Source organism: Capricornis sumatraensis, chromosome 4 (genome assembly GCF_032405125.1).
Source record: "Capricornis sumatraensis isolate serow.1 chromosome 4, serow.2, whole genome shotgun sequence".
NCBI classification, from domain to species: Eukaryota; Metazoa; Chordata; class Mammalia; order Artiodactyla; family Bovidae; genus Capricornis; species Capricornis sumatraensis.
The window spans coordinates 143,048,114-143,063,509 of record NC_091072.1 but is presented as its reverse complement, the minus strand read 5'-3'; the positions used below and the strand labels follow the sequence as shown (position 1 = coordinate 143,063,509).

The 15,396-nt window shown below is 39.6% G+C and overlaps 1 protein-coding gene across 1 annotated transcript; it reads right to left on the bottom strand.

The window, feature by feature from the left end:
* Window positions 1-2,816: 2,816 nt before the first annotated feature.
* LOC138078378 (protein mago nashi homolog 2) lies at window positions 2,817-12,935 on the bottom strand. The gene is made up of 5 exons (XM_068971095.1): window positions 12,815-12,935; window positions 7,440-7,498; window positions 6,460-6,570; window positions 4,272-4,354; window positions 2,817-3,525 (listed from the first exon to the last, which is right to left on the bottom strand). Exons 1-5 carry the CDS (start codon window positions 12,906-12,908, stop codon window positions 3,426-3,428), a joined length of 447 nt encoding a protein of 148 aa, XP_068827196.1. The 5' UTR covers window positions 12,909-12,935; the 3' UTR covers window positions 2,817-3,425.
* Window positions 12,936-15,396: the final 2,461 nt, after the last annotated feature.

Here is a 15,396-nt window from a genome sequence, read left to right as displayed (position 1 = left end):
ACGCACTAAACTTCATTACACCCACTCCTTAAGAAAACAGAACAATAAAATAAAAAAAAATTAAAGAACATTTTGAATGTTCTTGTATACTGTCTTCTGATTTCGCTTTTGTGCAAAACACACATAACACATACACAGCATGAATACATAAAGCGATTATTTATTTACTTCCTGGCTGCTTGAAGGTGTTATTTAGGAAACCACACATTTTACCCATCCGTTCCTGACGATATTAATTTCGTCAGCTAGAGGCTTAGCACACAGCTGCTAGTCACACCTTCCAACCTCAATGGCTTATCTTTTCACAGCAGCAGGCTGTTCTTCCTGTCCCAGCCTAAAGTGAAGGTTTCAGGAATAACCACCAGCTCCCAGGGAAAGATGTTCTGCATCACTCTGATGCGAGGAGTAACTTCACCTGGCCATGTTCCCCCTTCCATGGTTATTTGTCCTAATGCCTAAACTTTATGCCACTGAGCCATATGACATTTCCTCGCTCTTACAGTAAAAACTCAAAACATCTTGAAGTTTCCTGTTTCCCTAATTAGCTACTTTATTAGTCCTTCTTATCTTTACAGTAAAAGCTATTCTGAGTTAAAATCTTCTATTGTCCCAGCTAGGCTCCAGCCATGAACTGAACATAAATTTTCCTTCCTCCAACTGCTAACAAAATGAGAGGAACACCACGAAATTAAGCATGAAAAAATCATGGCCAAAAAAAAAAAAAAGAACGGATTTTGGATAACTATTCAGATTCTGTGCCACTTATGACCAACCTAGATAGCATATTCAAAAGCAGACGTTACTTTGCTGACTAAGGTCCGTCTAATCAAGGCTATGGTTTTTCCAGTGGTCATGTATGAATGTGAGAGTTGGACTGTGAAGAAGGCTGAGCGCCGAAGAATTGATGCTTTTGAACTGTGGTGTTGGAGAAGACTCTTGAGTCCCTTGGACTGCAAGGAGATCCAACCAGTCCTTCCTAAAGGAGATTAGTCCTGGGTTTTCATTGGAAGGACTGATGCTGAAGCTGAAACTCCAGTACTTTGGCCACCTCATGCGAAGAGTTGACTCATTGGAAAGGACTTTGATGCTGGGAGGGATTGGGGGCAGGAGGGGAAGGGGACGACCGAGGATGAGATGGCTGGATGGCATCACTGACTCGATGGATGCAAGTCCGAGTGAACTCCAGGAGTTGGTGATGGACAGGGAGGCCTGGTGTGCTGCGATTCATGGGGTCGCAGAGTCAGACACGACTGAGCGACTGAACTGAACTGGACTGAACTGAACTGAAGGGATAAAGTCTATTCACAAGTTGAAAGGCAAAATAGTTCCATGAAGCAGTGCCATAATAAAGAATAATTCTTCAGTGTTCTTGCTACTCTATTACATGGTTTGGACTATAGGCTCACCCTCAAGTCATTATTTTATTTTTAATCTCATTGTCATATAATGCTGCATGTGTGGTAAGTCATGTCAGTTGCGTCAATTCTTAGCGACCCTGTGGCTAGTAGTCCACTAGGCTCCTCTGTCCATGGGAATTTCCAGGCAAGAATACTGGACTGGGTTGCCATTTCTTTTTCCAGGGGATCTTCCCAACCCAGGGGTCAAACCCACACCTCCTGTATTGACAGGCGGATTCTTTACCACTGAGCAACCAGGGATGCCTGGGGGAAGTTATGAATGAGGACAGAGTTAACATGTTAAAGACTTTCTCATCCAAGGACTAATTCTCCCCAGTCTTGCTCAGTCCTGAGTGGATTACCTTATTCAACAGGACCCACAGAATGAATATTTTGAGGAGCAACCAAAAATTGTGGGCCCACAGGAGTTTTCTCCTTGAGGTTGACACCCAGTGTAACATGGTTTTATATTGCACATTCATCAGCGTCTACACCTTGACTAGAAATGCTTGTTTTCATCTAAGCAACCTGAAGGGGATGACAGCACAGACTTTCACAGCAGTGGTTTGGAGACCAGGTGACTTTCCATGGCAAACCAGAAGAGGATACGCATTTTAATGCACTCCACAGTAAACAAGCTACCAAGCCGTGCTCCAGAGCTACACTATCCAAAGGGTAGCCACCAGCCTCATTTGGCTATCTCAATCTATTAAAAATTAAATAGCACCAATTATGCCTGTTATTTCATCTGTAAATGAAAAATCCAACAAGAGGACATGACTTATTACAGTAAAGGGAAAATGTTATAGAACCTAAATTGGCATATATGGGTCTTTTAAGTTTTCTATGTTTGAAATTTTTCATAATAAAACGTTGGAAAACATTACTTTTAATTAACATGACTCTAAATTCAGTCATGTTAGCCACATCTCAACTACTCAGTAGCCACGGGCAGTATCCAGTGGCTACCCTACTGGACTGCTCACATCGAGAGCATCTCTATTATCGCACAGAAGTTTACCAGAGTTGCTCTAGTCTAGCTGCTCCAGAGCTCTGGCTAGCTGTCAGACCCCAGTTCTTCCACCCAAAGGTCCCTAGAGGGGACCTGACTGATCTTTGGGCAAAGTGGATGATGACTGCCAGGACTGCATACTTTTGGAGTGAAGGTGCAGATGGAAAAGTAACAGAATACCAGGGTATGAGTTACTAACAGGCAAAGTAATCAAGTCTATCAGAAAGAGGTTGAAGGGAACTGGGAACTATGACTGAGACTTGTGTTCATTAGGAGTTAGGATGTAAATACAGACACACACAAACGCACACACACACGGAAGTCCAAATTTTAAATAATTTGTAGAGCTGAGAACTCATTTATTTCCCACAGATATACAAAATATGTGGATTGTGAAATATGGGAATAGGCACATAATAAAAGATGTGTCTAACTCTGGATACTGACTTTACCTTTGTAACCTTGAGGAAATCACTGCTTACACAAAAACACTGAAATGTGAATAACCCCTAAGGAGTTTGTGACAAAGAATCCAAAAGCTTCTATAAACAACTTTTATGAGCACCAAAAAATTAAATTCGGTCAGGTGTGGCAGAAACAAGGGGAGATCTACAATTGCTTTTAAACAGATGGGAATCTGGCTATATGTTTCTACATAAAAGACCTTCTGTCATAGGATACACCTTCTAGAACAATTTTCATCTTTAAAATGAATCAGAGATCTGGCCTCTGGAAGGACCAAAAGCACTCTCCATCCAGGCTGTGATGTTTTATTGGAGCAAAATTTCAACAAAAGGCGGCTTTTATTTACAGAGTTTAATGTGTGCGGTGACTGCTTAACCCACTTGGACTCAAGTGAAGATAACAGTTAAGCCTGCTTAGATATTGTCTTGTTTTCAACTTGCATACAAAAAAGTTTGCTTCACATTCATAAAACCCCCAATATTATAAATGAACAAATCCTCCCTCACCCACCCCTTAATTAAATATAAACCCAGTTTCAAAAAACATATAGTTTAGATTGGTTTAATCTTGAAATGTAATCCAATAAGACTAAACACTAAACACTTCAGGTCCTGTACCAAATAGTAAAATACTCGAAGGCCTTCAGGATCCCTAAAATTTAAAAGATAAAAGTTAGTTTTTTATTCCAAGAATGAAACAACATAATAATATAAATTAATTCTTAAAACAGAGACCAAAAACCAAAAAAAATTAAAGGAACTGAGGAGAAAGGATTTTCTGATAACTATTAATATAACTGATGTACTGGACAATTTCTATCTTTATCTTTTCTCTGAACTTTTCTCTGAAATTCCTCTCTCTCTTTTACACTGAAACCAGTTAAGCAAACAAGTTAAGTTATTATAAGTTACACTGATAAGAAAATAACACTAGGAGAACATTTTGAGGGGAAAGAGTGGAAAGTAGTAGAAGGAGGCAGAGAGCTTTTTCAGATAATAGTAAGAGGTATCTGTCACACACAGAGCTTGGGAAGGCACATATGGCTACAGCCATACTTAAGCTATACCGGGCTTTTCTCCATTTCTTTCAAGTATTAAACCCAAGGAGGCAAATGATGTCATATGGAACTAATAAGGCTGAGAAATTCAAGAAGGATTTCTTTTAAACTCTGTGGGGCTGCATCCAGACTAATTTTGGGAATCAGTAAAATACACTGTTAACTTCTTTGATAATAAGTCTTCACTAATATAAAAATGAGGATTACATATACATAATAAATTGCTACAGGATACAATTAATCTCATCAAACTGGCTATGGTTCTAAAATAAGCCTCTCTAATAAATCATGTCAATTTAGTCAAAATGCTTTAACTTTTATTAATGCTTTTAATACTCACTTTGACTGATTGACATCAATAAGAGAACCTATTTTTGATGTGGTAAAAGAAATGTGTTCATCTCCAATTACAATTTCAAGCTCCTGAAAAAAATAAAACAGAGAAATGTAGTTAGTGTAAAAATTCATCTCTTACAACCAAGAGGTCCTGATTTTAGCTGCAAGTTTTCTAGCCATAATAGAGGAGGGGGTAAAAATAAAAAAGAAACAATTAGTTAACTATAAACTATGTCTGTAAAGTAAAAATCTCAACTCCTCAGAGTTCCCCAGTATTAGGATGAATCAAGAACTGCTTTCCAGAGATCTGATAAAGAAGATGCTATCAAATGAATGATAGACTTCAGAGTCACACAGAAATAGTGATGTCAATAAAAACTAAGAATATGGGTTTAAGCCTATTTTTAATATAATAAATACAAATACATTTATCCTTTTTACCAGGCTTTACAAATAAACTGCATAATGCTAATAATAGCACTATTTAGCACCTACTGTGTATCAGACCTGCTGATAGGGACTTTAAAAACATGTTCTTTGTAATCCCCAAAACTGGGCTAATAAAGCCTGTCTTTCTCAGGTCAGCTTTATTGCCTGATTTTACAAATATAAAGCCCAAGACTCAAAAGCAAGATTAAAAAAAAAGAAACTGTTTGTATTTACAACCACTAATATGTGATGGTACTAATATTTAACTCTTGGACTGTAAAACAGAAAGATTTGCATACAAAATTAAGTATAAATTTTTCTCCACATTTTATCTGCAAATCTAAAATGAAAAATTAAGAGGCTGTGTCTGTATTAAGTTTTCAGTTTAAATTAACAGATGCCATTAAAGACATTCCCAGATCTGTATTTGATCAGAAAAGACCTAATTATGCCCCTTTATGGCACACACACAGAATGGATAATTAACTAAGACTCTCAAGCAATCAAAATCTTTGACCTAAAGATCCAAGAGGCAACTTCAACCGCAGAAGTACTCCTCCCCATTATCCAAAACACACGAACACATGATCAAGTGGGTAGATGAAAACACTGCTCTCTCCTTGAGTCTAAGAGATAAATAAAAGGTTTGCTGCTATTGTTTCTGATTTTTAATGCCTACATATATATGTGTGTGTGTGTCTAAAACAAATGGAGGTTTAAATTTACTTCTTAAAAGTGTTCACAGTGAATACAATAAATACTGTTAACTATTACCTTTGCTTTCCTAAATAATGTTTCTTTAAATAGAAGCGTTAAGTTACTGCTACAGAGCATCAGCATCTATTCTCCACATTTTCTTCTAGTCAAAGAAGTTGTTATAGAGTATAATCCTCAGGAACACACAAAAGCGAAATTAAGTGTTTCTTCCTCCTGCAGTCATATCTCATTCTTCCAGCAGTTGAAAAGACCCAATTCAGAAATCAAACTGTCTTTCTACAGAGTGAAATCAGGCCTTCAGAGCTCTTCAGCAGCTCTTTGAGAAATATCAATTTTTCTGAAGGGAATATGACAGGCAAAGGCAATGGTCAGTTTGAACAAAGAAACCAATCAAATCTCTCTGGAGTGTAAAGAAGCAAATAAGAATTTTCAAAGTTATATATCTGGAGAAAGCGAATTTTACATAGTGAGAATCCTAATTCTCAAATTCATCAAACATTTGAGTTTTTTCCTAACTATTTTTATTATTTATTATCATTGGGCTTCCCAAGTGGTGCCAGTGGTAAAGAATCTGCCTGCCAGTGCCGGAGATGCAAGAGACACAGCTTTGGCTTTGACCCCTGGGTCAGGAAGATTCCCTGGAGGAGGAAATGGCAGCCCACTCCAGTATTCTTGCCTGGAAAATCCCATGGACAGAGGAGCCTGGTGGATTACAGTTCATCAGGCAAGAACTCATTAGTCCTTATAAAAGTACTTAACCTATAATGGAAATTAATTCTAATACTGTGAAAACACCCTAAGGTTAGCTGCGGTGGCTGCAGAGAAGACTGTTCAGAAAGATGTCTAAACTGACTCCTTTATTACTAGGAGGTAGTTCACAAATTGATGCAAAGTGAAATACAATTATAAACCATTTACCAGGTGCCTACTAGATGAAAAAAATCCAAGATTCAATGAGGATCTATTCTAGATAAATAAGGAGAACCACAACAATTCTATTAATAATGTTTACAATTTATGCATTTAAAGAATTATTAAATACAAACCTGCCGGCCAACCCTGTCAGGGGGAGGCCACAAAGCGTCATCTTCTTTTGTAATTTCACTGTCATCAATAATTCTCTTCAGTTCTTCCATGACACTCTTGTGTACATAAGCCTGACAGCAAGTAATAAAAATGTCAGGGTCTATGTCTTGACACAACTTAGACACAAATAATAAAACGGAGTTACAAACCCTGAGTATTCAAATAGAATATTAAAGAAAAATTTAATTCTGAGTCTAAAAGGAGAGAATCGTTCATCCTTCTTATTGCTTTTTCTTCACTCTTGCCCTTTCCTTTAAAACATATTTTTCCCCCTTTGTATCATTATTCCCTCCTTAAAATCTTGTATCAAATATCTCTGAGTGGTTAACACAAAATTTATGAGGTGAACGGTGTCAAATGCAAATACACATCACAGTGCGGGGAACTCTTTCTTACACCTAACTTTTGAGGCTTTCATTTAAAATGCATCCTGTGTTTAAAATATTATTGTCAATTAATTTTAAATAATGAGCAGAGTAAAAAGACCAAGTTAATTAATTATGAAATGAATTAACTTATATGCTCAAATGTGAGAGACTACAACTTAATATATTCAGATTGATTCTTTTGCTGTTATAGATGCTACAAAGAATCCTTTTTCAATCTATAAATCAGCCTCTTCTCTATAGCCTTGAATGTGAATGTGAATGTGAAGTCGCTCAGTCGTGTCCGACTCTTTGCGACCCCATGGAGTGTAGCCTACCAGGCTCCTCTGTCCATGGGATTTTCCAGGCAATAGTACTGGAGTGGATTGCCATTTCCTTCTTCAAAGGATCTTCCCAACCCAGGGATCGAACCCGGGTCTCCCGCATTGTAGACAGACGCTTTACCGTCTGAGCCACCAGGGAAATCTTACGTGTACTTTAAACAGGTAAGTAAAAATACAGACATGAGGAAAACAGGCTTAACAGAAAGAATTAGACATCTGAAAAGAACGTACCTCCTTTCTGATCATGACATCATTTTTATAATTGCTGTTGTTGGCATATCTAAGTTTTCCTGTAGGAAGTACAAAAAAATTCAACCTATAACAGCAAAAACTGCTAAAAGAATAATAAATAAAGAAATGACATCATAAGCAATTTTGAAGGTAAAATCTATATTACACTACTACTTTTATTAATATTTGCTCCCTCCTGGCATGAGGTCAATGCTGGATACGCATTTGCTGTTATGCTGGCTGAAGTTGAAGCCAATCAACTGTTCATACTCCATGCCTTCAATATGATTTCATATAATAAGAGAGTCATTTTCAAAACCCATTTTCTTAAGCAACATCATGATTTAAACAGGGAATCTCAAAAAAGAACCAACGTTTCTTCTAAAGTTTACCTTACTTTATTGTGTGATTGTCTTATTTATGTCTTATTGGTGCTGAGTTACCCAGAGCATTTAATCTAATCTGTAAAACAACCCTGAAAAGTAGGTTTCATTCTCTCACCTATTCACAGTTAAGAAAAACAGAGAGTTAAGTAACTTGCTCAGAGTCACACAAGATTCAGACTTAAATCTACTTTGTACCAATATACACGCCTTTCTAACGACTCCAAAATGTTCTCATTTATTTTCCTTCACTTTAATGTATTATGGTAATGCTACTATTTTAGAACTGTAATTAAGAAGCAATACAAACTACATGCTGCTTCCAAATAAAAACTGGCTAGTTTGTTTTCTGATTTACATTGAATGTACGCTTCTCCTCATGGCTGGTCAGTTGCCCAGGTACAGCTGTAACGTGATCCAGATCCTCTAAAATGAGAGGTTATCTTAATAAGGTGAATCTCTAAGGAACTGCTCTCTTTGGGTCTCATTACTACTGATAGAAAGGTTATGAAACAGTGGTGGCAGATGAGAACTACTGTTCTGAAATGAAACTTCCCTGAAAATAGTCAATCGAAGATTAAGAAGCCTCTTATCCTTAACCATCAGAAGGCAGAGAGAATGACAACCATAATCACAGAAAACTAATCAAACTGATCACATGGACCACAGCCTTGTCTAACTCAACGAAACTATGAACCATGCTGTGTAGGCCCACCCAAAACATATAGGTCTTGGTGGAGAGTTCTGACAAAACGTGGTCCACTGGAGAAGGGAATGGCAAACCACTTCAGTATTCTTGTCTCAAGAACCCCATGAACAGTATGAAAAGGCAAAAAGATATGACACACGAAAGATGAACTCCCCATGTCGGTAGGTGCCCAATATGCTACTGGAGAAGAGTGGAGAAATAACTCCAGAAAGAATGAAGAGACAGAGCCAAAGAGAAAACAACTCCCAGTTGTGGATGTGACTGGTGATGGAAGTGAAGTCCGATGCTGTAAAGAACAAGACTGCATAGGAACCTGGAATGTTAGGTCCACAAATCACGGTAAATTGAAAGTAGTCAAACAGGAGATGGCAAGAGTGAACAATGACATTTTAGAAATCAGGGAACTAAAATGGACTGGAATGGGTGAATTTAATTCAGATGACCAGTGTATGTACTACTGTAGGCAAGAATTGCTCAGAAGAAATGGAGTACCCCCACAGTCAAGAAAACAGGCCAAAATGCAGTACTTGGGTGCAGTCTCAAAAATGACAGAATGATTTGTTTGTTTCCAGGCAAATCATTCAATATCACAACAATCCAAGTCTATGGCCCAACTACTAACCCTGAAGAACGTGAAGTTGAATGATTCTATGAAGACCTACAAGACTTTCTAGAACTAACACCCAAAAAAGATATCCCTTTCATCATAGGGGTCTAGAATGCAAAAGTAGGAAGTCAAGAGACACCTGGAGTAACAGGCAAGTTTGGCCTTGGAGTGCAAAACGAAGCAGGGCAAAGGCTAACAGAGTTTTGCCAAGAGAACACACTGGTCATAGCAAACACCCTCTCCCAACAATACAAGAGAAGACTCTACACATGGACATCACCAGATGGTCAATACTGAAACTGGACTGATTATATTCTTTGCAGCCAAAGAAGAGAAGCTCTATATAGTCAGCAAAAACAAGACTGGGAGCTGACTTAAATCGAAAAAAGTAGGGAAAACTACTAGACCATTCAGGTATGACCTAAATCAAATCCCTTATGATTATACAGTGGAAGTAAGAAATAAATTCAAGGGATTAGATCTGATAGACAGAGTGCCTGAAGAACTATGGACAGAGGTTTGTGACACTGTACAGGAGGCAGTGATCAAGATCATCCCCAAGAAAAAGAAATACAAAAAAGGCAAAATGGTTGTCTGAGGAGGCCTTGCAAATAGCTGTGAAAAGAGAAGCTAAAGGCAGAGGAGAAATGGGAAGATATACCCATTTGAATGCAGAGTTCTTCTACAGCAAGAAGAGATAAGAAAGCCTTCCTCAGTGATCAATGCAAAGAAATAGAGGAAAATAATAGAATGGGAAAGACTAGAATTCTCTTCAAGAAAATTAGAGATACTAAGGGAACATTTCATGCAAAGATGGGCACAATAGAGGACAGAAATGGTATGGACCTAACAGAAGCAGAAGATATTAAGAAGAGGTGGCAAGAATACACAGAAGAACTATATAAAAAAGTTCTTCATGACCCAGATAACCACAATGGTGTGATTACTCACCTAGAGCCAGATATCCTGGAGTGCAAAGTCAAGTGGGCCTTAGGAAGCATCACTATGAACAAAGCTAGTGGAGGTGATGGAATTCCGGCTGAGCTACTTCAAATCCTAAAAGATGATGCTGTGAAAGTGCTGCACTCAATATGCCAGCAAATTGAGAAAACTCAGCAGTGGCCACAGGACTGGAAAAGGTCAGCTTTCATTCCAATCCCAAGGAAAGGCAATGCCAAAGAATGTTCAAACTACTGCACAATTGCAATCATCTCACGTTAGCAAAGTAATGCTCAAAATTCTCTAAGCCAGGCTTCAACAGTACGTAAACATATACTTCAGTTTTATTGACTACGCCAAAGCCTTTGACGGTGTGGATCACAATAAACTGGAAAATTCCTCAAAAGATGGGAATACCAGACCACCTTACCTGCCTTCTGAGAAATCTGTATGCAGGTCAGGAAACAATAGTTAAAACCAGACATGGAACAACAGACTGGTTCCAAATTGGGAAAGGAGTATGTCAAGGCTGTATATCGTCAGCCTGCTTATTTAACTTCTATGTAGAGGACATCATGCGAAATGCCAGGCTGGATAAAGCACAAACTGGAATCAAGATTGCCGGAAGAAATATCAATAACCTTAGATATTCAGATGACGGCACCCTTAGGGCAGAAAAGCAAAGAACTAAAGAGCCTTTTGATGAAAGAGGAATGAAAAAGTTGGCTTAAAATTCAGCATTCAAAAACTAAGATCATGGCACCTGGTCCCATCACTTCACGGCAAATAGATGGGGAAACAGTGGAAACAGTGGCTGGCTTATTTTTCTGGGCTCCAAAATCACTGCAGATGGTGATTGCAGCCATGAAATTAAAAGACACTTACTCCTTGGAAGAAAAGTCCTGACCAACATAGACAGCACATTAAAAAGCAGAGACATTACTTTGCTGACAAAGATTCCTCTAGTCAAAGCTATGGTTTTTCCAGTAGTCATGTATGGATGTGAGAGTTGCACTATAAAGTAAGTTGAGTGTGGAAGAATTTATGCTTTTGAATTATGGTGTTGGGAGAAGACTCTTGAGAGTCCCTTGGACTGCAAGGAGATTCAACCAGTCCATCCTTAAGGAAATCAGTCCTGAATATTCACTGAAAGAGACTCTGATGCTGGGAAAGACTGAAGGCAGGAGAAGGGAGCAACAGAGGATGAGATGGTTGGATGGCATCACTGTCTTGATGGACATGAGTTTGAACTTAGCTTCCAGGAGTTGGTGATGGACAGGGAAGCCTGATCTGCTGCAGTCCATGGGGTCGCCAAGAGTTGAGTGACTGAACTGAACTGAAGATTAAGAAAAGACTGTTTAATCCATGTGACTGGCTAAAATTGACCAGCTAAAAGCTGTTCACAAGCCAAGACCCTGAAGACAGTATAAACCCAGGGATTGAACCCAGGTCTCCCACATTGTAGGCAGATGCTTTACCATCTGAGCCACGAGGGAAATCCAAAGAAAGAAAAGATAAAAAGAATTCAAGTAAATTTGGCTCCTGAGCTAAATTTAGAAACAACCTGAGGGGAACCAGGAAGATTAGGGATTAAGGTTCCTAAATAATTGCAGAATGTAGTTACCCTGACTTCTACCTGATGTATCTGATATTCTTCCCTTTTCCTAGTATGTGAACCTCCCCTAATTTTTCTTTCATGCCCTCCCAGAACTTTGTCCAAAGCATGAACACAGAGCCTAATATGCATACCGCTTTACACTTAGTTTTATGTTTATGTCATCCACCAAGATATAACTCCTTAAGGGGAATGAAAACGTCTTATGCACTGCTGTACCCTCAATTTTTGTTTTTACGTGTTGCCCAGCACATAATATGCATTCAAAAAAACAGTCTATGCAGTTGGACTACTGTTGTTACAATCACAGTTCAATATACAGTACAACTATCTAAAGATAATTAGTTGTCAAAATGTAGAATTTGCTGCATATTTCTTGGGCAACTGGCAGTTTCACCTCACCCCGGGCCCTCTTCCCCGCTCTTAGGGCGCTCAGGAGTCTGACGCCTTTTCTCCCAGAGACCAAGAAAATACGTCCTCTCATTCCAATACTCATCTCAATGGTCGCCTTCTCAAAAAAGATTTCCGACTCTTTCATGCAGAACTAACCACGCCCCCTTTTTATAGTCTTAATGCATCCAATAGCGAACAACTGTATTTAAGCACCCGAAAGACATCATTACACTCGTTTTTCTACACGTTGGGCTTCCCACCTTCAGAGCATTTTGCTTTTCTGCCTTCCATACAGTGCCTGAACGAGTAAATTAACTCAGGATGAATGGGCCGTCTGAAATTTACTATTCAAAGGAAGATTTTAAGTGTCCATGGGTCCACCGCGTGGTGGGGATGTTGTCAAAAAATGTCCAAGTATTAGGTTAATTAACTAGAAGGCCGTTAAGGTCCCTTCCGGTGAACTGATTCTAGAATTCTGATTACTATAGCTTGAACTTTAGGATCAAAGGTAGCATAGGCTTTTCTGAAATAACTGACACCGATTAATTCTCTTTTATTCCCTCAAACCAATGCAAGCTTCCTACATTTTTAAGCTCCTGGACCCAACTGTACACTCGCGAGCCCGAGCAAGCTCACCCACCCACCCTGCCTCCTTCGCGGCCTTTCCGCCTCGCTTCTCCCCTGCTCATCATCACTCCCAGTTGCGGCAGTCGCCTCTCTTCCGCTCACCGTCCGGCCGAAACTCAAACTCCAGAAACTCGTGTCCAAATTTGCCCTTGTGCCCTACGTAGTAGCGTAGGTAGAAATCGCTGGCCATAGCCATCTTTGTCCCCGAAAAGCCCGCCGAAGGACCGGCCGACGTGACTCCCGGCGCCTGGCAGTGACGTCAGTCGCCCAAGGATTACACGTCACAGCGGGCGCGCCCCTTCAGCCTCCCTCGGCCAGAGAAAAGCGGGTGGGAGCTAGGGTGCGGTAGGGCAGGGTTGCAAAGGCATGAACTCTGCTTTACTAAGGTCATATTGTTTTCCAAATTAGTTAGATCATATTATATTGGGAAAACACAAGTGATAACATATGAAAGCATTTGTTATGGCCTCCGAACTAAGTTCGCAGTTGCTCTAAGTTCTAAATTAAAAGTCGCTCTGACTTTTGGGGTCTCACGGCATCCCGTGAGGTGGGTGTGGCCTTATCCCCCAGGTTAGTGGGATGAGTCAAGGTAAAAGCCCAGAATCAGAATGCGGACCTGCAGTACAGCCATTTCTCTTGCTAGACTTCTAACACAGGCCTCTCCCCTTTGGACAATGATGGCTCGCTTTCTGGCATCTGGAAGCCAGACGAGACAAAGTAGGAAGAATCCATCAAGACAGGCTGTCTGAAAATTTGAAGAGCACATTGAAGCAAAATTTCTTGACAGTCACGATACAAAAAAAAAATTTTCTATCAATAATAAAACGTTCAGTTACTGGAGTTTCGGCAATTTGATCACAGGTCAAGTGGTTTAGCCCACATTTCTTACGCTCTAGAGTTATACTGGGGAAATGAAATAGCGCTCATCTGGAGTGGGTTTTGAAGGATGGGGAAAGACAAGCTGAGCTTTACGCAAAGCCTGTTTGGTTTTTTTTTTTTCCTCTTCGGTTATATTGATTACCTTTCTTTTATCGACACACAGAATAGTCCTGCTTGTTGGATACCCTTTAACCTTCAGTGGGATTTAATAAAGAGAGTGGCAGTCAGAAGACTGGGATTTATGCCCATTACTTATCTCTACCTAACTTTGTTTAAGACCCTATCTTTAATCCGTTTTATTGGTCAACCAAATGAATAGACTACAATCAACTTTGTCAAGCTCAAAAAACTGTTGAAAGGACCAGATGAGATAATGTATGTGAAATAAGATTTAAAATTTATTAAACAACATGAGTTATAATGGGCATTTCCTATGTGCCAGAAATGGTTGGGCACTGGTAATAAAAAACAGTCCTTTGTGCTTGTGGTCTAGAAAACGAACATGTCGATACATATTAATCCATGAAAGCAAATGCTATAAGAAAGTTTTGTTTGTTTGCTTAATGCTGGTAATATTGCAGAGCACTCAAGTTACTTTATTGGGGAAGAGGGGAAGTAGAAGAAAGGGGAAATATCAGGGAAGATTTGTGACAAGATGCTATTTGAATTGGACCTTGTTGGATAAATTCAGTATATGTTCGGAGGGATGGAAAAGCAATCAGCCTGAGCAAAGGCACAGCAGTGTTAAAATCCATGACTTGGGAAAGCCAAGAAATTCGGTGTCATTAGAACACAAAAGTTCATGGAAGTGGAATAACCGGAAAAACAGGCTCAGCAGGTTCTGTGAAGTATTAGCAATTGTATAAGTGTCAATATGGAAACCCATATTAACCACTGTATAAATGCTAATATAGAAAAATTATTTGATTCCAATATTCAGTTCAGTTCAGTTCAGTCGCTCAGTCGTGTCCGACTCTTTGCGACCCCACGAATCTCAGCACGCCAGGCCACCCTGTCCATCACCATCTTCCGGAGTTCACTCAGACTCACATCCATCGAGTCCGTGATGCCATCCAGCCATCTCATCCTCTGTCGTCCCCTTCTCCTCCTGCCCCCAATCCCTCCCAGCATCAGAGTCTTTTCCAATGAGTCAACTCTTCACTTGAGGCGGCCAAAGTACTGGAGTTTCAGCTTTAGCACCATTCCTTCCAAAGAAATCCCAGGGTTGATCTCCTTCAGAATGGACTGGTTGGATCTCCTTGCAGTCCAAGGGACTCTCAAGAGTCTTCTCCAACACCACAGTTCAAAAGCATCAATTCTTCGGCGCTCAGCTTTCTTCACAGTCCAACTCTCACATCCATACATGACCACAGGAAAAACCATAGCCTTGACTAGACGGACCTTAGTCAGCAAAGTAATGTCTCTGCTTTTGAATATACTATCTAGGTCGGTCATAACTTTTCTTCTAAGGAGATTCCAATATAGGCTGCTATTATAGAAAATATACAAGAAACATATAGCACCATCCCTCACCTCTTGGGTGACTGACCTCTCCAGTTTTGTCCAGACCAAGGAGTTTCCTGGGATGTGGGACTTTCAGTCTTAAGACGTGGAACTTCCCAGGAAAAGTGGGATGAGTCAGTCACTGTGCTTATCACACAAAAGATCTACAGAAACTTGACCACAATATTCTATAGTATCTCTGGAAATACAGGCAGCAATCCATTTGGTTTGTTTTTTGTAGGAAGCCCTGTGCAATCTTTGGATTCCCTAATGGTTTTCCTTCCAGTTGTTGGCACATGTGC

Excerpts from the sequence above, each read along its gene's own strand:
- LOC138078378 (XM_068971095.1), bottom strand. The coding sequence starts at position 12,908 with ATGGCTATGGCCAGCGATTTCTACCTACGCTACTACGTAGGGCACAAG. Across the intron at positions 7,499-12,814 it reads GTTTGAGTTTCGGCCGGACG|GAAAACTTAGATATGCCAAC; the intron begins GTGAGCGGAAGA and ends TACTTCCTACAG. Across the intron at positions 4,355-6,459 it reads CTGACAGGGTTGGCCGGCAG|GAGCTTGAAATTGTAATTGG; the intron begins GTTTGTATTTAA and ends TATTTTTTTCAG.